Consider the following 22,852-nt stretch of genomic DNA (forward strand, 5'->3'; position numbering starts at 1 on the left):
CACACTGGAACAGGGATTAACCCAGTCATGAGTCAGCATCTACTGTAGCACAACATTGAAACCACATTGTTGGAACTAGTGTGACCCGATGAGTCACCTACTTTTGGTTGTATCCTGGGTGTCTCTTCCAGATGACAGGTGAGACTGTATCTTTCCCCCTTAGCTAGCTGGCAGTCAGAACTGACACGCAGGTAGGTGGTTCCCTCCTGTTTCTCCCTCACCTGCAACCAGACAGAGGAGGCTACTATCTTCCTTGAAGACTATCATGGTAAGCTAAGCATTCCATGATTCCAGCAGGTCACTGTGGATGTGGAGCAGGGATGTCTGGTTTACCTCAGAGAGAGGCACGTTGCTGGGCAGAACCATCACGTTGAGGATGGTATACATGGGGCTCAGCTGCTGGAGGAAGAGGAGCACCTGGCCCTTGATGGTGAGGGAGGGTAGAAACCACCTGACCAGGCCCCACAGGGACAGGTCTGTCACATCCACCACCACATGAGAGTCTGTCACCCTCAGTGGAGGCACAAGCTCCACGCTGCCTCCAGCAACATGAGCCACAGACAGCACCTCACGCCCCTCTCCTGAAACACAGTAACCTGTCACTCTCACTGTGTTACCTCATTGTCTATAACAGACAGTCTAGAATAGGACTATCTTGGACAGATAGAAGTCAAACACGTACAGACTGCTGGGTGAGACGTTTCTAGGTGTAACTCACCAGAGAGAATCTCACAGTGTGGGAGGTGCAGCTGACAGACAGAGCCCTGGGGACAGTCGATGGTGAACAGGGGTCCGGCAGGGGAGCGGCCTGTGGAGTTCAGCAGACCTTCGTCCCATTGGACAGTCCTGTAGAGCACCTCCCCCTGGCCCTCCATCAGGAACATGAAGGCAGTCAGACTGCACTGGAACAGGCCTGCTTGAGGGCAGCAGAGCCTGGGGACGCAGCAGAACCAGCTCACTCACTACTGCAGAAACACCTGGGACAATACCACTGTACCCTGATAGTATGTTGTTAGAGGCTGGAAAGCTCACGTATATGAGGTTTCTGTGAGTTCTACTGCAGTTTCTGGAGTCACTACAGTCGGAGTCTGGAATACAGAGAAAAACTTGATCAAACCAAGAACTGTCCAGTGTTCTCTGATGTTACAGAGCAGATCTAGATGGAGGGGTTGTATTAGAAAATGTGGCAATGTAAAGTACTGGAATATGTACTGCTGTTCTATTTGAAATATCATGTTTGGTTTGTCTCCACAGATGTTCAGAGCAGAGGTGCAGGTTCTTACAAGTTCCTCTGGTGTAGAACTCAGAGTGGCTCCAGCCAGCAGGGGCTTCCTGGGTTGTGGAGAAGGAGGGAAGACAGTGTTGACTGAAAGGACCAGATAAAGACACAGCTGTCTCAAGAACTCCAGGATTCATCTGCATACCTCACACCAGTCCTAGATCTGGATGATCCCAGCACTGAGGTCAGGTGACGTGACGGACAGGAAGTGTCAGAGCCGTAGGCGGAGTCATGTGCAGAGCTTCTCAGAGATTGGCAATCAGATCCGTCATCGCCAACCCCTGTGGAACAAGCGGACCAGATCACACTGAACACCAGAGGCTAGACTGAGGAGAGTCAGCAGTCTGAATCCTACCAACCCTGGTCCTACCCTAGACATGACCCTCTATGACCTCTGACCCTGGTTTGACCCTCAGCAGACATGACCCTTTATGACCTCTGACCCTGGTCCTACCCTCATCAGACATGACCCTCTATGACCTCTGACCCTGTTCCTACCATCAGGTTGTGATCCAGCCTCTGAGCCCCAGTCAGACATGTTTTCAGAGTTGTTGGTGGTTTCTGTTCTGCTGGCCCCACGCACTGAAGAACAACAACACTCGTTATCAACAGCACCATTCCTTGTTGTAGGTGTCAGATTCATACTAACTACTTAACTTTAAACTTGAATGAATAGTACTTGTTCAGGTGCTTACTTATCTTTTTACATGTAAGAATCATGATTCTGTCATTCTACGTTGACACACTGAATATATACATTGAAAAATTCCTTCCCGGTTTCATTTGATTAATTTACTTCACCCCAACTGTAAGTGTCCACTGCCACTTTGGGAATTTGCATTACTGCCACTTTGGGAATTTGCATTACTCACTATTTATTACTATATTATCATTACTTTATCTCTGTATAATTTCAAACTCACAGGAACGAAGAGCATCTATGCTCCTAATCCCCTTCTCAGGCCGAAATGGTATCTTCCACTCAGAACTCTGGTCTTCATCTCTGATGCCCTCCAGGCAGAACACATCTCCACTGTTCACTGCCACCATCTCCTCTATCTTGTCCAGCAGCTCTGTGACCTGAGAGCCATCACCACTGTCCTCATTGTTAAAGACATGAAACCTGTTCCCACATTTCTCAACAACCCACTGGAGAGCTTTCCCCTCTTGTTGAATGTGCTGCTCAATGGTCGTGTCTCCCAGACGGTCCCCACGGGTGAACAGCACTATAGTGTGACTCCAGACTCTCTCACCGAGAAGCTCCATGTGTTGCTCTACAGATTTAGCGTTTTCCTCTGTGAATGAAACCACCCCCATCATGACCAGGAGGAGGGCGTGGGGTCCTGGGGGACACAGAGACACACTGCGTACTATCTCTTCTTTAACCAGCTTAATAGTGCCCTCTACAGGGAAATCACGCCACCACCCTGGAGTGTCGATGACAGTAACCTGCCTCCCTGCTACTTCTCCCTGTCTCTTCACACACTGAGCAGCTGTCCTCAGGTCAAACTCCTCTCTGCCCAGGATGGTGTTTCCTGATGTACTCTTCCCTGCACCTCTCCACCCCAAAAGCATAATCCTCAGCTCTGCCAGATGGAGGGAGTCACCTGTCGGAGAGAGAAACCAAATAAATTGTTGTCCCTTTACCATTTGTGCCCCTCAAATTCTATAATGCAGATAACTGCTGTATTCTTAGTTCACACACTCTATTTGATGCTATATTGCGGGGTACTCAATAGGCGGACTCCGGTCCAGATCCGGACCCAGACGCAATATAATTTGGACCGAAGCCAAAATCAATAGTCTTATTTAGTCATATTTCTTTTCTACTAGATGTGGTTTCTATCTTCCGTGTCCAACCCAAAGGTCCAATCGGCAGCTGTGATAACTGTGATCACCATGACAACTCACTCACTCAACGTTGGCCGCAACCTCTGTGGGTCTCGCAGGTTGTGTGTGTCCTTCGCAACAACGCAGGCTCATCGATTTGCTAACCGTACCTGTTTCTTCCTTAGGCAAAATCATGACGTGACAAAACCCAACAAAAAGCTAAAAGTTGATTCCGTAAATTGCAAATTTCAGACAGAGTGGACTGAGAAGTATACATTTGTGTTGCCGGTGGGGAGCACAAGACTGATGTGTTTACGTAATCTGCAATGAGACGGTTGCCCTTGTCATAAGTGGTAACGTGAAATGTCACTATGACACAAAGCATAGATACTTTACTAAACAAAATTACCCCATGAACTCTGAGGTAAAGACCAGAAAATGTTTTCCTTCTGGGTTTCTAATTGAGACCCCTGCTATATTGTCCCATTGTTTAGAGTTTTCTATGACTTGACAAGATCACATCTGGCCAGCCCTCAAAGCTATCCTCAAAGCAGTAAGTTATGGGTACAGGTGTAAACCTTTTACTTTTCTCTAGTTTTTCAATAAACTCCTAAACTGAACTTTAACCTATTCCAGTTCTTGCAAATTAGGCTGATTGCTCTATTACTGTAAACCAAACCAAAACAACTCACCTATAAATGTTTGGTGGATCTCTCTCTGTTTTTGCACCTTCATCCTTCTGTCTTTAGCTTGCTCTTCTTCAGTTCTCCTCCACAGTTCTATCTTTTTAATCTTTGCCAGCAGCTCTCTGTCTATCTCATAATGTCTTCCTCTGTTTCCTGACACCATCTCCTCTATCTTGTCCAGCAGCTCTGTGACCTGAGAGCCATCACCCCTGTTCTTATTGTTGAGGACATGATACCTGTTCCCACATTTCTCAACAAGCCGTTGGAGGGCTTTTCCTTCTGTCTCAATGTGCTGCTCAATGGTTGTAACTCCCAGATAGTCCCCCAAAGGTGAACAGCACAATAGTGTGACCCCAGACTCTCTCACTGAGAAGCTGCAAGTGTTGCTCTATAGAATTTGCCTCCTCCTTAGTGAATGAAGTCAATCCCTGTACGACCAGGAGGAGGGCGTGGGGTCCTGGGGGACACAGAGACACACTGCGTACTATCTCTTCTTTAACCAGCCCAGTAGTGTTCTTTAAAAGGCAATTCCTCAACCAGCCTGGTGTCTCGACCACACTGACCTGTCTCCCTGCTACTTCCCCCTCTTTCTTCACACTCTGAGATATTGTCATCTGATTAAACTCTTCCCTGCCCAGGATGGTGTTTCCTGATGAACTCTTCCCTGCGTAACGGTATCCCAGCAGCACAATCCTCAGCTCTGAGAGATGGAGGCAGTGACCTGCATGGAGACAGGAAGAGCGAGAGAGAGAGAGAGAGAGAGAGAGAGAGAGAGAGAGAGGAGAGAGAGAGAGAGAGAGAGAGAGAGAGAGAGGGGAGAGGAAGGAGAGAGAGACAGAGAGAGAGAGGGAAGAGAGAGAGAGAGAGAGAGAGACAGAGAGAGGGAGACGAGAGAGAGAGAGACAGAGAGAGAGAGAGAGAGAGAGAGGAGAGAGAGAGGAGAGACTAGAGAGAGAGAGAGAGAGAAGAGAGAGAGAGGAGAGAGAGGAGAGAGAGTGAGAGAGAGAGGAGAGAGAGGAGATGAGAGAGAGAGAGAGAGGAAAAGAAACAAAGAGAGCAAAATGAAAGGATTTATTTTCTGCACCCCTGTAAACATTAATCCCAATCCATATGTTTGTACGATTTCTTACAATGTGTACTGCTGTTATGTAACCCACTTACTGCTTAAATGTACAACACCATTTTATAAACTATTTATTACATCTGTGTTACTTTACATCCAATGTTAAAAAAGTGTCATCGTTCACACTGTAGGTTCATGACTAAGTTCAGGTTCAGTCAAATATGGATGTACTGTAAATAAGGGGAGCACTTATTTGGCTGGTCCTATAAGAGTTGCTTGCTGTGTCTGTATAAACATCTGTGATGATCCTTGTTCTCTATTTCACACTATTTCTACATTTACTGTGCTCTCTGATCTTCCTGCCACATATAGATGTTGCTGCCTCCTACAGTAGGTCTGGTCACTTGTCTGGTATAAACTTCTCCTCTCAGCTGACAGACAACAAGTGCAAGATCCCAGACCTGAATCGATGCCACACCTTTGGTGGACATGAAGTTATCTGCTCCCACAGAGATTGTGGTCGGAAAACAATAGATGTTTCTATGCACTATGCAGATTACATGTTACACTTTGCAAGAAAGGAAAATATTTGTACATTGCTTCTGATAAAAGTGTCTGGTAAATGAATACATATAAATAAACTCACCCATTTGTGATCTGAGATTCTCTCTCTGTTTATGCACTTTCACCAGCCTCTCGTGTGCTCTCTCTTTCTCTGCCCTCCTTCTCTCCTCTATCTTGTCCAGCAGCTCTCTGTCTATCGTAAAGTGTCCTTCTCTGTTTCCTGCCACCATCTCCTCTATCTTGTCCAGCAGCTCTGTGACCTGAGAGCCATCACCCCTGTTCCTATTGTTGAGGACATGATACCTGTTCCCACATTTCTCAACAAGCCACTGGAGGGCCTTCCCTTGTTGTTGAATGTGCTGCTCAATAGTTGTGTCTCCCAGATTGTCCCCACGGGTGAACAGCACTATAGTGTGACTCCAGACTCTCTCACTGAGAAGCTTCATGTGTTGCTCTACAGATTCTCTGTATTTCTCAGTGAATGAAACATCCATCTGTATGACCAGGAGGAAAGTGTGAGGTCCTGGGGGACACAGAGACACACTGCGTACAATCTCTTCTTTAACCAGCTTAATAGTGCCCTCTACAGGGAGATCCCTCCGCCATCCTGGAGTGTCAACCACAGTGACCTGTCTCCCTGCTCCCTCTCCCAGTTTCTTCACACACTGCGCTGTCCTCAGGTCAAACTCCTCTTTACCCAGGATGGTGTTTCCTGATGAACTCTTCCCTGCACCTATCCACCCCAGAAGCACAATCCTCAGCTCTGAGAGATGGACAGAGTCACCTGTCGGAGAGAGAAACATTGTAAACAGTCGTGTCCTAATCAGCTGTGCCTCTCAAATTCAATAATGCAAATGACTGTTGTGCTCTTAGTTGAAACAATATTTTATGTTATTTTGTAATATTTTGAATTGTCTTACTTGTTAGAGAGTGAACTTAAACAGAAGAGCCTTTACCTAAACCACTTGTATATTTGATGGTCAACAATAGGCCCCTGCTCAAAACTATTCAAGATGAATAACTATTCAAATATAAATAAGGAATGAAGTCTTAAGAAAGAGACACAATAGGGAATTACTTTCGTATTACAACCATCTATTTTCACTGCATGTTTCTTTAAACCAAGAAACAAAACTCACCTCTTAATGTTTGATGGATCTCTCTTTGTTTTGGAACCTTCTGACTTTCTTTTCCTTTCTCTTCTTTTGTTCTCCACTTTCTTGACTTGTCCAGTATTCCTCTCTTGATCTCATAATGTCTTCCTCTGTTTCCTGCGACCATCTCCTCTATCTTGTCCAGCAGTTCTGTGACCTGAGAGCCATCGCCCCTGTTCATATTGTTGAGGACATGATACCTGTTCCTACATTTCTCAACAAGCCACTGGAGGGCCTTCCCCTCCTGTTGAATGTACTGCTCAATGGTTGTGTTTCCCAGATAGTCCCCATGAGTGAACAACACTATAGTGTGACTCCAGACGCTCTCACTGAGAAGCTGCAGGTGCTTCTCTACTGATAATCTGTGTTTCTCAGTGAATGAACCCCCTCCTTGTATGACCAGGAGGAGGGCGTGGGGTCCTGGGGGACACAGAGACACACTGCATACTATCTCCTGTTTAACCAGCTTAGTTGTGTGCTCTGCAGGGAGATCCCTCCACCATCCTGGAGTGTCGACCACAGTGACCTGTCTCCCTGCTACCTCTCCCAGTCTCTTCGCACACTGAGCTGTCCTCAGGTCAAACTCCTCTCTACCCAGGATGGTGTTTCCTGATGAACTCTTCCCTGCACTTATCCACCCCAGCAGCATAATCCTCATCTCTGAGAGATGGATTGAGTTACCTGCCATTCACATTCAAATTGTTAGAATCCAAATGGACAAATACAAGCTAATACCAAATTTCATACAAGGAGATATTTGACCATATTCAGATTTGACATATGAGTTACTTAACCTGAACTGCCACGGGCTTCCATTGTTGCTCTCGGACTTTATGTAGGTTTCAGTCTCTCAGTCTAGAAGAAATTGCAGCCTGTTCAGATAAGCTTGTTGCATAAGATTGAGTGACTTGTTGCTCTTGTAGGTTAGTTATAATGAAGTTAAGTCTTGTACTCGCTGTGAAATATTTTACTATTGATTGTTCTTCTACAGGTACAGTCCTGCACTTTTTTGTGGTTCATGTTGTTTTAATTTGTAATTTGTATAACTGCATGCTCTTATGGGTCTTCCCTTTTTGGCACTTGTTTAGTTTTTTCACAATGTATGCTTCATGTTTTGGCTGCTTGCAATGTTTGGGACTACCTCGTTGTCATGATCAGTGACCTATGCTCTTTTGTAAAGCTATCTTGGATGTCGCTTTGGATAAAAGCGTTTGCGAAATGCATAAATGTAAATGTGAATAAGCCTACTGGAGACAAAGTCCACCTGAATGTCTTCACCCTTTTACAAACACTTCAGGCAACAACAGTTTAGTTCAAAACTACTCAACAATAAGTGAAAAAAATACAGAAACGTGAATGGTCCTACCATCTCTCATGAGACAGCAAGGTGTCCAAATTGGAGATAAATGAGAATTGACTTTCAAGTAATTCGTGAGTCGGTGACAGTGTGACGCCGATACTTCCGTAAAGCCAGCAAGGAGGAAAAAAGCGCTGTGGCACCTTAGTGGTTGTTAATTATTTATGAGAATCCATTTCACATGCCAAATACGACTGAAAAGGGGGAGTTTGAGGTGCAATCGCATTTCGCTGTACTTCAGCTGGGCTGAAGCGAATGACTTGTGAGTGGGAGGACTGCACATGAAGTGCGTAGGTACGCAACGCTGTCTCAATGTGCTGCTCAATGTTTGTAACTCCCAGATAGTCCCCACAGGTGAACAGCACAATAGTGTGACCCCAGACTCTCTCACTGAGAAGCTGCAAGTGTTGCTCTATAGAATTTGCCTCCTACTTAGTGAATGAAGTCAATCCCTGTACGACCAGGAGGAGGGCGTGGGGTCCTGGGGGACACAGAGACACACTGCGTACTATCTCTTAGTTGAAACAATATTTTATGTTATTTTGTAATATTTTGAATTGTCTTACTTGTTAGAGAGTGAACTTAAACAGAAGAGCCTTTACCTAAACCACTTGTATATTTGATCAAATGGTCAACGCAACGTTTATAAATGAAGCCCCTGGTATAAACCAGGGTGATGATCTGGGGGGTATTCCGGGTAGCGGGTTTAACAAACTCTCACCCTAACCCTGAACTCTGAGTTGAGTTACTTTAAAATGGGAAAAAACTAAAATTCTGTTCCAGAAAAGCTGATTTGAATTTGTTGACTCAACTTGGAGTACGTCAACTCTGAGATAAGCGCGGGCATGATAACTATTAAAAGCCAACATCAATGGAGCTCCGATACCAGGATCCACCATGGGACCCGGCGACAAAAAACGTTGTCCTACTTCACCACACTTATAAGTTTTATTTCGTGTTTATTGTCAATCTGAGCACATATTCCGGTAAAATGCCACACGGATGTAGCAGCGTATAGCCAGCGGACGCCAGAAAGTTGACAGGAGCTTTAAAATACTGTATCAATGTTGAACAAAACGTCCCAACAGGCCATTATAAACGTATTTTTTAAATCTTCGTAGCACTTTGTGAGTGGGCTATCTACTCCTGAGTATCCCAATTCCCAACCCTGTGCTTGCTGTTCAAGTGCCTGGCCAGACAAGGCGAGATCAAGGAGGCTGTCGGATTTTTCGACTGAGACCTGTATGTGTCACGGCTCACGCACACGCTTAGGGGAGTGGAATTTTTTCAGGGAGTGAGATTTCGGCAGTACCGGTGGGTAGGCCCACCGCCCACTTCGAGCACCGATCTTGACAAGCAGATCATGTAAGTCATTAGATTAGTTATTTACTAATGTTAGATGTGCCCATCTTTTATGTCCACCTGTTTTCTGAAGTTACCTGCCTGTCTGTTATTAATATACTGTCTCTTTCGTTTGTATTCGGGGTTTTCCAAGGTCCTTCAGCGAGGAGTCAGTCTGACTGCTCCAGTTTGGTGGCTCTCTCAGGACCTCCCTTCCTGACAAGACTCTGTCCTTGTTTAACATCAAGACACCTAGGAGGATCATCACCCTGCTCCAGAGCAACCAGGACCTTAAGCCTGCAGCCACTGATAACACCACAGGATTCCCTCTCCTGCCAACGGAAGCTAACTGTGTTTGGTAAGTTACATGTAGTTATTGTTGTGAAGTCCCAGTCCAGATAGTTTTTCTATCTGCTATTAGGTTTCAAGGTTTAGTAGGATAAAAGTGTTGTATATTGCTAACAATAACAGTTATTTAAGTCATTTTTATTTACAACTTGAGAGGCTGAGCAGAGTTTCCATGAGATGGTGTTTGAAATAATAGATGGAGCAGAAAGGAGGATACTAGAAGGAAATAGGAGAGTGAAAAAAAAGTATAAAGTATAAGGAGGAAAAATAGAGGAACCAAGAAAAGTCCTGATATGTGTGCACCTTTTCTCTTTCCTCCTAGCACCCCCCTCTCTTGAAACTGCCCTCCTTTCACCACCTTTGTGCTTCATGTCTCCTCTGTTTGCATGTGCGATATCACTGTGTCCTTGTCCTTTGGTTTTTAGTTCACTGTTCACTGTCTACTACCAAGATGTAACTGTTTTAATTTGCTTTTGCAATAAACTGAACTGTATACAGATGCCTCCATATTGATGGTTACTTAGGGCTTCAGTGCAGTCCTCTACTGGCCTGACTGAACCACAACTCAAAACACATATGACAACAAAATAAATTACAACTACTGTTCTGAAACAACAGTTGTAGAAGTATTGAGTTCCATCCATCTCCAGCCAAGGTTCATAAAAACATCATCTCAGAATTGAATCAAAGTTTATTTTCCAACCAAGGTCCCTTTCGACAGGTGAGTTTTCAGGCACTGGGATGACAGACAGGTGAAGAGGGGGGTCGTGGGCACACATGGTCAGGATTCTGGACTGAATATACAGACAGGCCGGTGATACACAGATGTAGAGATCCCAGTCTAGCCCCTGAGACTCCAGCCATCAGAGTCTCACCAGTTCATGTTTTAACCCTGCCAACATATGTCTGGCATATCCACTGGAAAAGATTATACCACACATACACACACGTAAAAAAAAAGAAGAAAAAATAAAGAGAGAGAAGCGAGCGTGAAAACAAATTGTTACATATTTACATTTTTACACTGGTATCAAACAAAAAGGTTCACACACAAAACAGTGACCCAGCCGGCCCACTTTAATACTAAAACAGGACGTCAGTCATTATCATCATCATCATCATCATCATCCAATCCGATCCAGAGCTGGTGTTGCCAGTCTAGGATTGGTGGTCGGACTGGGTCTTCAGCTTTCTCTCCCAGAGCTTCTGGTGGTCGGAGAAGCCCTGTTTCCCCTTGTTGAAGGAGTTAGGCCCTGCAGAGGTGGGGGTTTCTCTGGAGAAGAGGGAGGATTAAGGGAGATAGTAAGACCAAGTGACAGAGCGAGGAGGTAAGAGCCCATGAAAAAAAGAATTGGTCCGCTCACCTGCCGATGTTCTTCATCCTCATTTTGGCCTCTGGTGGCATCTCCTCTGGCTCACTCTGTGCAGGGTACAGGCTGGTTTAGTGTGTGTATGTGTGTGTGTGTGTATATTTGTGTTTGGGTGTCGAACTCACATCATCATCCTCGTTGAAGACTGAAGACAGTGGTTTCTTAGCTGGAAGTGTGGGCACAGGTTCTTTGGGTTTCTGAAAGGAGCGGATCAGCTTAGTAGTGCATTCGATTGGAGGGTCTAAAAAACCTGAGTCAACGCACTCCCTCCAAATAATACTCACACTGGCACCAAGCTTAATGGAGATAGGGTTAGGCTTCTTGACCGGTTGGCTTATCAGGCCAAAGCCGATCTTGGCGACTTTTGGTGGCGCCGGCTGGTCTGTGGACGACCTCCCAGGACTCGGGGCATCATCCTGGGCCGATCGCTTCCCTCCTCCCACCCCTCCTCCTCCAGTGCTGGAAGAGACAGGCTTAGTTTTCACTCTGCCTCCCTCCTCCTCGGGCCCTGCTGAGGCGAAACAACTTACCACGGTGAGCAACTGTTACCTTGGAAACCCGAGGGTGAGCTAGTTACCTGGGTGACGAGGGGTTAGTCTGCTGGGGAGTGTCGTGCGAGGGGGAGCGTGGGAGGTGGAGGGTACCTTCGTGCAAAATAGGCTTAAGCCATAAATTATGGTCACGACTGCTAATTAGCTACAACAGCAGCCGGATTGCATTACAGTATATGTTTTGTCATCAGTCAGCAGGTCAGGGCAGGTTGGCATGGTTTAAACTCTGATAAAATAACTAGCTGAAGGAAAACCTGTCTCTGGCAAGCTTGTTTGTAACTAAACATAGCCCTAACTAACGTCTGCCAGCTAGCTAAGAAATAGGCCAAAGACTACGCCATTGCTAAACGAAATCAAGACACATGAAGACAAACATGAGCATATGAATCGTATTTTTTACAAAGCGCGGCTCATTTAGCCGCAGACAGACAATAACACACTGTCTCTAAAATGTACTAATATCACCTCCATCGTCGGAGAACGTCTTAGTGTTGTGCTTATATTCCGCCATTACTTGCAGGGAGAGCTAAATCAGGGAGCATTTCCGTCGCACGTTCGACACGTCACAACACGTCGCCCATGTGATTGTTGTCAAAGTGTGTTTTTAGACCGATGGTTTACTGTATGAGCTGTGCAAACTTTTGATCGTATAACGTGCGGTATCAGGTGCTCTCATAAAATGCTAGTTTCATACGAGATATTTTCAAGGGACCATTGTAGCTAGATAACAACGTCAGATTTAGCTTTAGCTGTACCCGATAACATTGCTTTGGTTCCTGACTAGGTAGTGATGTCGGCATTCAGTGCGGAGCTTATAGACTACCTAGAAGGCAAGATATCCTTCGAGGAGTTTGAAAAGCAGAGAGAGGAACGCAAAAACAAGGTCAAAGTAAGTGCACTTTGAGTTCAATTGAACCCTGGTGTGAGGTGAGTGCTAAAGGCTACAGTGATCATGCTTAGCATTATGGGAGGAAGCAGCTCCACACCAGACAGTGAATTATCTTGCGTGGCCGACTGGCGATTACTTCTCTCTCTCCCCCAACCTCTCTTCCTCCAGGCTCCAGAGGCAAGCGACGAGGAAGGTCCTGATGCCATTCTCCCCGGAACCTCACACCAAAGCCCCAAGAGAGCCAGAAGGGCACCCACAGGTGAGCAGCGTCTCCCAGCCTCTGATCAGATACGGATCAGCCTGCATGGCTGACCTCAAGTAGTTTGTAGCCGAGCAAGTGAGCCAATTTGATGCTGGAACCAACGTAAAATATCTCCTGTACCTCACGTCTTTCCAAATCCTTTTTCCCTCTCTCCTCCAGGTGGGGCGGATGAGGGGGTCCGTCCGTCCGTCCAGCAGGCCTTTGACTCCATGCTAAGGGGGGCAGAAGAGCTGCAGTCTGAGGACGAGGACGACGAGAACTACGAAGACGGCGATGATGAAGATTACGAAGTGGGCGAGGACGAGGACGAGGATGAAGAGGGTGGTGACGACGAGGGGAAGCGTAAGGAGGAGAGCAGCAGGAGGCGGAAGGAGAGGCGGACGAAAGACAAGGACCGAGACGATGAGGAGGGGGGCGAGGGTCCATCCGCTGGAGACGTGTTTGCCTTGGAGATGGAGCTCAACAGAGAGAACAAGAAGATGATGAAGGTGAGCTTGCTTGTATGTTTGTCTGTGCGCGCGTGTGTGTGAGCATTTCAGAGGAGCTTATGTGACTGTGTTTAGGTGATTAGCCGATGTACTGATCGTGTGTGTGTGTGTGTGTGTGCGCGCAGGAGAGACGTCACCGCAGCAAGCTGCCCAGAGCTCTGAGGGGTCTGATGGGCGAGGCCAACATCCGTTACGCCCGTGGAGAGAAGGAGGACGCCATCCTCATGTGCATGGAGATCATCAGACAAGGTGAGCAGCACGGTCACAGAGTGTGAGTGTTCCTGTGCCGGTCTGTCTGTGTACGTGTGTTTGTTCACAAGCCTGTCATTACAAGCCTGTCCACTCCCCCCCCCCCCCCCCCCCCCCCCCCCCCCCGCCCCTCTGCTCACCCCTCCCTATTCGTTCCCCCCAAGCCCCCTTGGCTTACGAGCCCTTCTCCACCCTGGCTATGATCTACGAGGACGAGGGGGACATGGAGAAGTCCCTCCAGTTTGGCCTCATCGCCGCCCATCTCAACCCCAGTGACAGTGAGGAGTGGGTGAAGCTGGCGGACATGTCCCTGGAGCAGGGCAACGTCAAGCAGGCCATCATCTGCTACAGCAAAGGTCCGACCCCCTGACCCCCGACCCCTTCCAAATGGCATCGTCGGGCAGATTTGTTAGGAACTGACGTACTCTCTGCCTCGTTGACGTACCCCGTCGCTCTCCTCGTTTCTCTCCTTTCTCCCTCAGCCATCAAGCACGACCCCACCAACGTGCGCTACCTGTGGGAGCGTTCCAGCCTCTACATGCAGCTGGGGGAGCACAGGCAGTGTATGGACGGTTACCGCCGTATCCTCTCTCTGCTACCCCCTGCTGACGGACTCCATTTCATGCAGCTGTCCAGGGACATGGCCAAGTGAGCGCGCACACACACACACACACAAACACACCACCAGAGGTGTCAAAAGTATTCACATTTATTACTCAAGTAGAAGTATAGATACTAGGGTTTAAAAAGACTTCTTTAGAAGTTTAAGTATCAACTCAAACTTTTTACTCAGGTAAAAGTGTAAAAGTACTGGTTTCAAAACTACTTAAAGTATAAAAGTAAACGTAGTAATGTAAGGGGAAAAAAATGCCAAGAAGGACAAAAGCTTAGGCCGCCCACAGGGGCCATTATGCACTACCCCACCTCCACAAAAAGGCCTATTATGGCCTATTTTTCTATAGGCCATAATGACTAATGTTGTATTGAAATGTTAATGTTGAAACAATTAGGATGCACCTGTTTCAGCCGCATTTATGCCCATTGAAAATGAATGCATTTTTGTACAATGCAAATACATGAAAGAACCATATATGTGTACTACTTAGCATTAACATGTGTTTCATGGAGCGGAAGATATGATTTAGTTGCCTATACGTATTGTAAAGGTGCAAAAAAATCAACCATCAGAGGCATGTTGTCAATAGCCTTTATTCAAATTAGACAGCTTTTTTACATTTTTAAAATCCATTAGCTCGTGTTACTTGGGTGCTCAGAAGTTGCAGCGCATTTGAAAGAAGTTGTTTTTGAATCCAACCATTTCCAAAAATTCCTCCAGGTACGGCCAGGGATGTAGAAGGGTTGGCTGGTCTTCCTGGCACCAACCTCCTCGCTGGTGTTTGGTTGGGATATTTCGCTCGAGTTCTCTTGAGTCTCTGCCACAGACATCTTTGTACTAGGCAACATACGTCTGCTATTTCCTTGCTGGAGTGTGACACGGTTTGTGTCATGTGCAGGTGGGATGGATCGCGTACAACCCAATAGGGTGTCGTAATGGTATATGTTTATACTTCTCATCCAACCACAATCGAATTCACTCTATCCGGATGGATTTTACGATGAAAAGATGGAATGAAAACGAGCCGAACTGTAATTGGAGTAGCGAGGCTATTTTTAAAATGTGAGGAGTAGAAAGTAAGGTATAGATGGCCCTACCCAAAATGTCTACTTAAGGGACACCTCTGTACAACGCGCACTGTAAAGAAGCCCCGTTGTGCACAAAACCAACCCACTCAAACAGATAAGGCCGTACATAAACTTGAAACCCTAGCTTTTTTGAGCTGAACTAACCACACGTGTCTGTGTGTGTCTGTGTGTGTTTGTGTCTGTAGGAGCTACTATGAGAGCAGTGATCTGACCTCGGCCATCGGGGTGATAGAGGATTCTCTGGGCCGCCACCCAGAACTAGTCAATGATGAGATCATCAACATGGCAGCTGAGTTGTACATTGCCAACCACCAATATGGGAAGGCCCTGCAGGTGTGTGTGGGACTCAGCTCTCCTTAAGAGTCAGGCCTAAGAAAAGTCCTCCTACTCCAGTATCCATGTAAGGATGACATTATAAAGATACAGCAGAAATGAATTGACCTTCTCGTCATCTACTCTCTCTCCCTCGTGTGTGTGTGTGTAGGTTCTGATCCGGTTCTGTCACATAGTTCTGGTGAAAGAAGAACGGAAACAGGTTCCAGCAGAACAGAAACGGGGTCCAGCAGAACAGGGGGAGGACCAGATGGAGACGGAGGAGGAGAAGAACGAGACGACGGAGGAGGCGGGTGAGAGAGACAGATAGAGAGAGAGAGAGAGGGGGGGGGGGATCTGCAGCTCCTCATTACAGAGAAGAAATGAACGATCAAGCTCCTACTTGACTAGTTCAAAGAGAGGGATCGCTGTCGAGGAATGGTAGGATAGCCACAGTAGACGTCTAACTCGACTGCAGGGCTGCTTGATTATGGCGAAGATAATAAAGTAGAGATCCCGATTATTGAACATGATTACTCATTGACTTTGGAAAAACATCATGCATTTATTGAACTTCAAAAAATAGACCAGCATATCTATGATGTCAACACCACAACCTCCCATTGTTTCCTAGCCTATTGTACTTTTGCCTACCCCAGCACACCTCAGCACACCGTAATCTCTTTTTCCTCTCCATTCTGCTCTTTGTCTCTGCACCGCTTCCCCGGTCTCTCTCTCTCATTCCCCCTTTCTCTGTGCCTGCCCCACCTCCCACCCAAACCTTCACCCACACTTCCCACCCCCACCTCCCATCTCTAGGGGAAGTGACAGACGTGCAGGTCCCAGACACGGTCCCGGTAGACATCAAGGTGAAGCTGATGGTGTGTCTCATCCATCAGCAAGTCTACAAACCTCTGGAAGTGAGTGAGCCTTCCATCCGTCCTCTCTCTGTCCTCCACGGAGCACCTGCATTGATCCCTCTGGCACCCGTGTGTGTGTCCAGGTGATGCTGTCCAGCCTGACAGACCAGAGCCCAGAGGAGCTGGGAGATCTGTACCTGGACGTGGCCGAGGCCTTCCTGGAGCAGGGCCAGTACTCCTCGGCCCTGCCCCTGCTCTCTGCCCTCGTCTGCTCCGACAAGTACAACCTGGCCGTGGTCTGGCTCCGGCACGCAGGTACACGCCCTTCCTCTCACACACACACACACACACGGACACACATATACGGGTACACACGCATGTAAGCAAAACTGTGTGTATATATATGTATATGTACATGTGTATATATATATATATATATATATATATATATATACACACAGAAACACACAGACAGGGTCACAAGCACACATGTACCCAAGCCCCACCCCCTCCCTCCCTCTCCCCCCCAGAGTGTCTGAAGGCGCTGGGCCAGATGGAGGGCGCTGTGCAGAGCTACCTGAAGGTGGTGGAGATGGCTCCCCAGCACCTGGAGGCCAGGCTGTGCCTGTCCACCCTGCAGCAGCAGCTGGGCCGGCCCCTGAGGGCCCTGGAGGCCCTGCAGCCCATGTACGACCCCGAGACGCTGGCCCAGGACGCGGCCGCCGCGCAACAGGTGGGAGGTCTGGGCGGGGCTGTCTGTGTGTGTGTGTGTATTTGTGTGTGTTTCTGTTTGAAAATGTGTAACCCTTCTGTGTGGTTGTCATTTCGGCATCTGTCTTGTGTCTGTGTTTATTTGGTGGGTGTGTGTTTATTTGGTGTGTGTGTGTGTGTGTGTCACCAGGAGTTGAAGTTGCTGCTGCATCGCTCCACTCTGCTGCGGTCTCAAGGCCGGCTGGAGGACTACCTGGACACCATGCTCACCATGCTGGGAATGCTGCTTAAGGTCTGGCTACCACACACACACACACACAATATACACACTCACTCATATAAATACACATACATATATAATCACTCTCTCTCTCACACACACACATATAGGCCAAACAACTGAAAATATTCCCCTTGATGGTTAAACTGGACAGTGTATTAACATTAAATGATTCTGGAATTGCAGTTATTTGACTCTTTTGGGTTCAATCAAAGCACGACTGGTTAAAGTAAAGTAAAATGTAATTTATATTCAATAACACCAAGATGAATGAAATCAATTACGAGGCAAACATGTTATAAAATCGTACTTACTCTACCGTGATTATTGCAAATCGGAGAGAGAGAGTAAGAGGAGAGCAAGGAGGAGAAGAAGCCAGACCTGAGGAGGAAAACCTCAGGAGAAGAAGAACCTAGAGAACAATGCTTCACACTCCCTTTACACCCATCTATTATATACAAGAACAACCAATCAGACCACATCTCGACCCTTGCTTATCAACCAATGACGACCAACGCAACAGTTACAGTCACACCATGAGGTCTGACAACCATCATGCAAAAACTAATCCAGTCTTGAGCATAGGAGAGATGGAGCGAAGGCTACAGCCCAGCCTACACACGTCATCTTCTCACACCTGCACATACGCTCTCTCACACATACTTGCACATGTAACGCACTTACACGCGTGCGTACGCTCGCACAATTTCTCACACGCTCACAACCGCGCGCATGAAACCCGCACTCTGTAACACACACGTTATCCCGTCTCTCTCATTCATTCTTGTTCAGTATTCTTATCATACTATACATTGTTCTCCTGGATGTGTGTACGTGTGTTTGATACCTGCGTGCGTGTGTACACGCCTGTGTGTGTGTGTGTTCCAGGTGGCGATGACGCGTGCCGAGGTGTGTTTGAGAGCCACCCACGTGTCCGGGGTGAGACACCTGTGCCTGGTGAAGGCCACGAGCGACGAGGTGTTCGACATCGACGACCAGGAAGCAGCCTACCAGGACATCAGTGGTAGGACTGCGTGGGTGTCTGTTAGTGTGTGTCTGCATCAGCTGACATTTTACATTTAGTCATTTTGCAGACGCTCTTATCCAGAGCGACTTACAGGAAGTACAGGGACATTGCCCCCGAGGCAAGTAGGGTGAAGGGCCTTGCCCAAGGACACAACGTCATTTGTCACAGCCGGAAATCAAACCGGCAACCTTCTGATTGCTAGCCCGATTCCCTAACCGCTCAGCCACCTGACTCCCTTACCTTCATTTCAAACCTTTCGTAGGTGCAAGTGTGAGCACTGCGTCTGTGCGTGTGTGTCTCCCGTAGGTAAGACCAGCGTGTTGTCTCGGGAGGACTGGTGGCAGCTGCTGGTGCAGAGTGTGTGCACGCTGTGCGAGGTGAAGCGCTACAAGGAGGCCGAGCTCCTGGTGGACTCCTCCCTGGAGTTCTACTCCTTCTACGACGTCAAGCCCAAGAGGAAGGAGCTGGAGGTGTTCGGCCTGTCCGCCGCCTTCCTGGACCACAACTACCGCAAGGCCTACAACTACATCAGGTGTGTGTGTGTGGGGGGGGGGATCCCTTCTTAATCTGGATGTTGGTGGGTTACTGTGGTCACGAAACAAAAGTTGTGTGTTTATTGTGATTTAAGACAAGAATCTGAGTGGTGCCGAACGCATGGCCACTCCTGACTAGTTCTTGTAAGGAGATGAGGGTCTTTGTGGAAGAAAGACTAATCCCAGTGGTGGATGTGGAGAGCTAGTCAGGCAGCGTAGCATTCACTGTAATCCAGCTTCTACCATCCACACCAAAGTGCACACACAATACACAATCTGCATTTGATTGTGCGGTAAACCGAGTTTGAAAATCGGAAAATGTTTTTGTCAGATCCTTGCATTAGTGTGTGTGTGTGAATTTAAGTGATTTCCTTAAACTTCAAAACCGCTAGAGATACAATAATGTGACACAGTGATACATCAAAACAAGCTACTTCCGTATCTCCCATTTGCCAATAAAAACAGATTTAGATGCTTTTAATATGTAGGGTTAGGTGTGTATTTGCAGCATGTGTTTACATGTGTGTGAGTGTCATTACGTGTGTGTATTTACGTGCGTGGGGGTATTTAAGTGTGTGTGGGTGTAGTTACACGTGTGTGTCATCACGTGTGTGTGTCATTACGTGTGTGTATTAACGTGTGTGGGGGTATTTAAGTGTGTGTGTGTATTTACATGTGTGTGTGTGTGTGTTTACATGTGTGTGTGTGTGGGTGCAGACTGATGCTGATGGAAGAGCTGGACCGACCCCAGCTGTGGAACCTCTTTAACCAGGTGACCATCAACTCCCAGGACCTGCGTCATCACCGCTTCTGCCTGCGGCTCATGCTGAAGAACCCCGACAACCACGCCCTGTCAGTCCTCTGTGGACACAACGCCCTGGTGTCCGGAAGCTTCAAACACGCCCTGGGTGTGTACACGCCTCACGCTGAACAACAAGCACACACACACACAGACACACACACAGTCAATATACACGGCTCTGTTCCTCAACTTTGTGTGTGTGTGTAGGCCAATATGTGCAGGCGTTCCGTGTGCGCCCAGAAGACCCTCTCTACAGCTTGTGTGTGGGCCTCACCTTCTTTCACATGGCTGCACAGAGGTTCACAGCTAAACGCCATCCGCTGGTGCTGCAGGTGTGTGTGTGTCTGTGTCCAGGGCGGTGTTTGCGTATGTGTCTAGGATTTCTGTGTGTTTAGAAGTTTGTGTGACGTTTGTGTAAAACAAGTGTGTGTGTGTGTGTGTGTGTGTGGCAGGGGTTCTCGTTCCTGTGGCGTTATGTGGAGCAGCGTGGGCACTGCCAGGAAAGTATGTACAACCTGGGCAGAGCGCTGCAGCAGATGGGGCTGGCACACCTGGCTCTACACTACTACCATCTGGCCCTGAGTCTCCCCCCGCCACACCTGGAGGTACACACACCACTCACCCAACACACCACATGCAACACACGCACACGCGCACACAACGTCACGACTGACTCCTTCTCTCCTGACTTCCAGGGTATAGAAGATGACCAGGTGGACCTAAGGAGAGAGATTGCGTTCAACCTGTCTCTCATATACCAGGCCAGTGGGAACGTGGAGATGGCACGCTACCTCATACACACACACTGTACTGTCTGAACACACACACACACACACATATCTCAGCCTTGTTTATGCTGTAACTTGAATATTAGGGCCTGTGGTCCAGCAAGTCAATCCCTCTCCTTTCCCTTCATACAGCTAACTGGGCCAAAATGCTTTATTTTTATACAGGGGCTTATAACTGATTTGAACAGAGGCTGTTAACATAAGTTGTGAAGTATGTTCAACAGTTTCTTTTAATGTATACACAAATAAAATGTGTGTTAGGCGTCTTCCTTTTTATTGAGTGTTTGTGTGTGTTAATCTACTGTGATTAAGTGACGTCGTCGGCCGTGTGTGGAGTAGTTTCTTTGTGTTTCCTCTGGGATTGAGACAGTAGGATTTGCTTGATCCTCTGCCTCGGCGCCTGCCCGTTAACATCTTGCGCTCTGAGTCGCTCTACTTTCGGTACAGATGCCGCCGTCGCAAACGTCAGACCATTTAGCCCCATGATCTCGCAGGCCTTTTGGTAAGAGCTCTCGTAAAGTTCTCCGGCTTTCTTTTTTGTTGTTAAAATATGTGGTATGTTTGTTCACGTCTGGCATCATGCACGTTTCTAAACCGTGCAGGACACCACTGAACTGGGAAGGTCTCCATAGTGACCGGCAGAACGGAAACTGGGCGGCGGATGTGAAGTCTTCAAAATAAATAAGATATGAAGACTGTCTCCACTTATACTAGCGCTGTCAAAAATAAATCGCAGTAACAAGCGTTTAATAACTCAACACTGGGAAACGGATTACTTGCATCGTGTAACGGAAAGTCTAGTTCATCCCGTTTTTCTATCCGAACCTGGAGAAACAACGTGTGGGAGCGGTAGGGAGCAGCCGCCTAGGAGAGCTGGATCCCCGGCAGAAAGCTGACAGATTGTCAGGGGTACGGCCCTATTCGGGCTGTCCTCCATGTACAAATCTCGGGAGTCAGAGACGCTGTCCGGTAATGAAAACCAAATCCACCGTGTGACATGTTGATGTGACAGCGTGATTGATGCTTCGTGACATATTAGAACGGGGGTTTTCACCGTTATTTTGACGGTAAGTAATAAGAGTAAGAGTGCGCTTACGTAATGTATTTCTGGGATTCGGTTTTTGTTTTCATACTGGGGGCTCGCGCTGGCAGACACTAGCAGCGTTTGTGACGGCTAGAGTGAAAACACATTACATGGGCAATACACACTTCTAATGTCAGTCCAATATCAACTCGAAAACGATTGCGTTGTTAAGAGGGTTACATTCTGATGCAATTTATTTTGTATTAGGTAAGTAATCCGGATGGATACAGTTAGGATACTATGATGGCTCTGATCATCCCAGACATTGCGTAATAATAACAATCCGGTTACTATTTATTATCAGGTATATATTACCTATCAAAAGTAGCCTCAAACAAATAGACCCTAGCAGTTTGTGTGGGGCTGTATCTCAGCCCTGGTGATCTGGCAGGTGAGACCAGTCTTAGACAACTGGTGATGCCTGCAGAGAGAACAGGTGAGCTGGTAGACAGCAGGATGATGCAGGCAGGTGAGCTGGTAGACAGGAAAATGACGCAGGCAGTGGGAGCAGGTGAGCTGGTAGACAGGAAGATGACGCAGGCAGAGGGAGCAGGTGACCTGGTAGACAGGGAGGCTGAGAGATGCAGAAGCTAAGTAAGTATAAAGCCTACTGAGGGCTGTGTCTCCAGGGAAAAGATAGAGGAGAGGACTTAATAAATAATTTGTCCGGTTGATTTTATAGCGTGGTCCGCTTAGAAAAAGGCTACATGTTATTATGAAACCTATTTACTGTACCTGTACTGCTACCACACACACACACACACACACACACAGACACGTGAGGTCTCCCAGAGTACCAGTCCTAAACGGACCAATCATAAGATGGTACAGGTGTTTTTTCTATCGCTGTCCAGTGGAACTTTTCACCAAACTGACCTGGTAGTAAGCCCTTGAAAGCGCCTGGTCCAGATGAGGTCACTTCCTGTTCCTGTTGAGCATGTGCTCCTACACCTACAGGGCTTGTTGGTTCATAGCATCTTTCACCCAATGTGTTCATGCTACACAGGTCAGACGAAAATACAATTAGCTAATAATTAGGGTCAATGAAACACATTTGATTTTTCCATCCCCGTTGGTGTTAAAACTATCGGTAAATTCTTTGAGTTCCAACTGGGAGGCAAATCAAGTGCACCCTTTGTAATGGATCCCAGGATGGTTCATACAGGCAGGGGGCCTAGGAGAGGGGGGCTGCTGGGAGGACTAATATAGCCTGAGCCGTGATTGGAGAACAATGTCCAACTTCCTGTGAGAGCCCCCTCCCACAGCATTCCTGTGTGTCACGGCCTGGGAAAGAATGTGTGCGTGTGATCACATACAGTA

The 22,852-nt window shown here is 47.3% G+C and overlaps 3 protein-coding genes across 6 annotated transcripts; 1 reads left to right on the forward strand and 2 right to left on the reverse strand.

The window, feature by feature from the left end:
• Positions 1–120: 120 nt before the first annotated feature.
• Positions 121–8,108, reverse strand: LOC124475057 (GTPase IMAP family member 8-like). The gene is given in 13 exon segments (XM_047031574.1): positions 121–221; positions 334–581; positions 719–1,088; positions 1,284–1,332; positions 1,425–1,560; positions 1,778–1,861; positions 2,203–2,886; positions 3,802–4,123; positions 4,125–4,516; positions 5,505–6,206; positions 6,562–7,257; positions 7,371–7,431; positions 7,943–8,108. Coding segments are annotated over 10 exon segments (3,147 nt in total). The 5' UTR covers positions 7,393–7,431; positions 7,943–8,108; the 3' UTR covers positions 121–221; positions 334–581; positions 719–1,028.
• Positions 8,109–10,295: 2,187 nt separating this feature from the next.
• LOC124474739 (PEST proteolytic signal-containing nuclear protein-like) lies at positions 10,296–12,093 on the reverse strand. Of its 2 annotated transcripts, none has more exons than XM_047031143.1 (5): positions 12,009–12,093; positions 11,277–11,503; positions 11,118–11,189; positions 10,987–11,042; positions 10,296–10,895 (listed from the first exon to the last, which is right to left on the reverse strand). In XM_047031143.1, exons 1-5 carry the CDS (start codon positions 12,052–12,054, stop codon positions 10,781–10,783), a joined length of 516 nt encoding a protein of 171 aa, XP_046887099.1. In that variant the 5' UTR covers positions 12,055–12,093; the 3' UTR covers positions 10,296–10,780. The 2 variants fall into 2 exon arrangements, with proteins under 2 accessions (XP_046887099.1, XP_046887100.1); XM_047031144.1 differs by having other exon boundaries at positions 11,277–11,500; positions 12,009–12,090.
• Positions 12,094–12,106: 13 nt separating this feature from the next.
• On the forward strand, positions 12,107–20,718 carry gtf3c3 (general transcription factor IIIC, polypeptide 3). Of its 3 annotated transcripts, none has more exons than XM_047031140.1 (18): positions 12,107–12,432; positions 12,601–12,691; positions 12,854–13,182; positions 13,308–13,431; positions 13,596–13,787; positions 13,914–14,079; positions 15,321–15,468; positions 15,620–15,761; positions 16,267–16,367; positions 16,451–16,622; positions 16,838–17,040; positions 17,209–17,310; positions 18,187–18,322; positions 18,632–18,857; positions 19,576–19,766; positions 19,868–19,992; positions 20,113–20,265; positions 20,356–20,718. In XM_047031140.1, exons 1-18 carry the CDS (start codon positions 12,334–12,336, stop codon positions 20,476–20,478), a joined length of 2,823 nt encoding a protein of 940 aa, XP_046887096.1. In that variant the 5' UTR covers positions 12,107–12,333; the 3' UTR covers positions 20,479–20,718. The 3 variants fall into 3 exon arrangements, with proteins under 3 accessions (XP_046887096.1, XP_046887097.1, XP_046887098.1); XM_047031141.1 differs by having other exon boundaries at positions 16,273–16,367; XM_047031142.1 differs by having other exon boundaries at positions 16,279–16,367.
• Positions 20,719–22,852: the final 2,134 nt, after the last annotated feature.

This window comes from Hypomesus transpacificus, chromosome 12 (genome assembly GCF_021917145.1).
Source record: "Hypomesus transpacificus isolate Combined female chromosome 12, fHypTra1, whole genome shotgun sequence".
Classification (NCBI taxonomy): Eukaryota; Metazoa; Chordata; class Actinopteri; order Osmeriformes; family Osmeridae; genus Hypomesus; species Hypomesus transpacificus.

Bases quoted from the DNA above. Each gene is read 5' to 3' on its own strand.
- LOC124474739 (XM_047031143.1), bottom strand. From the start codon at position 12,054: ATGGCGGAATATAAGCACAACACTAAGACGTTCTCCGACGATGGAG. The intron at 11,190-11,276 runs GTGAGTATTATT...CGCTCCTTTCAG, and splicing joins CCATTAAGCTTGGTGCCAGT to AAACCCAAAGAACCTGTGCC. The intron at 11,043-11,117 runs GTGAGTTCGACA...TACCCTGCACAG, and splicing joins TCTTCAACGAGGATGATGAT to AGTGAGCCAGAGGAGATGCC.
- gtf3c3 (XM_047031140.1), top strand. From the start codon at position 12,334: ATGTCGGCATTCAGTGCGGAGCTTATAGACTACCTAGAAGGCAAGATA. The intron at 13,788-13,913 runs GTCCGACCCCCT...TTTCTCCCTCAG, and splicing joins CATCATCTGCTACAGCAAAG to CCATCAAGCACGACCCCACC. The intron at 19,993-20,112 runs GTGTGTGTGTGT...TGTGTGTGGCAG, and splicing joins GCCATCCGCTGGTGCTGCAG to GGGTTCTCGTTCCTGTGGCG.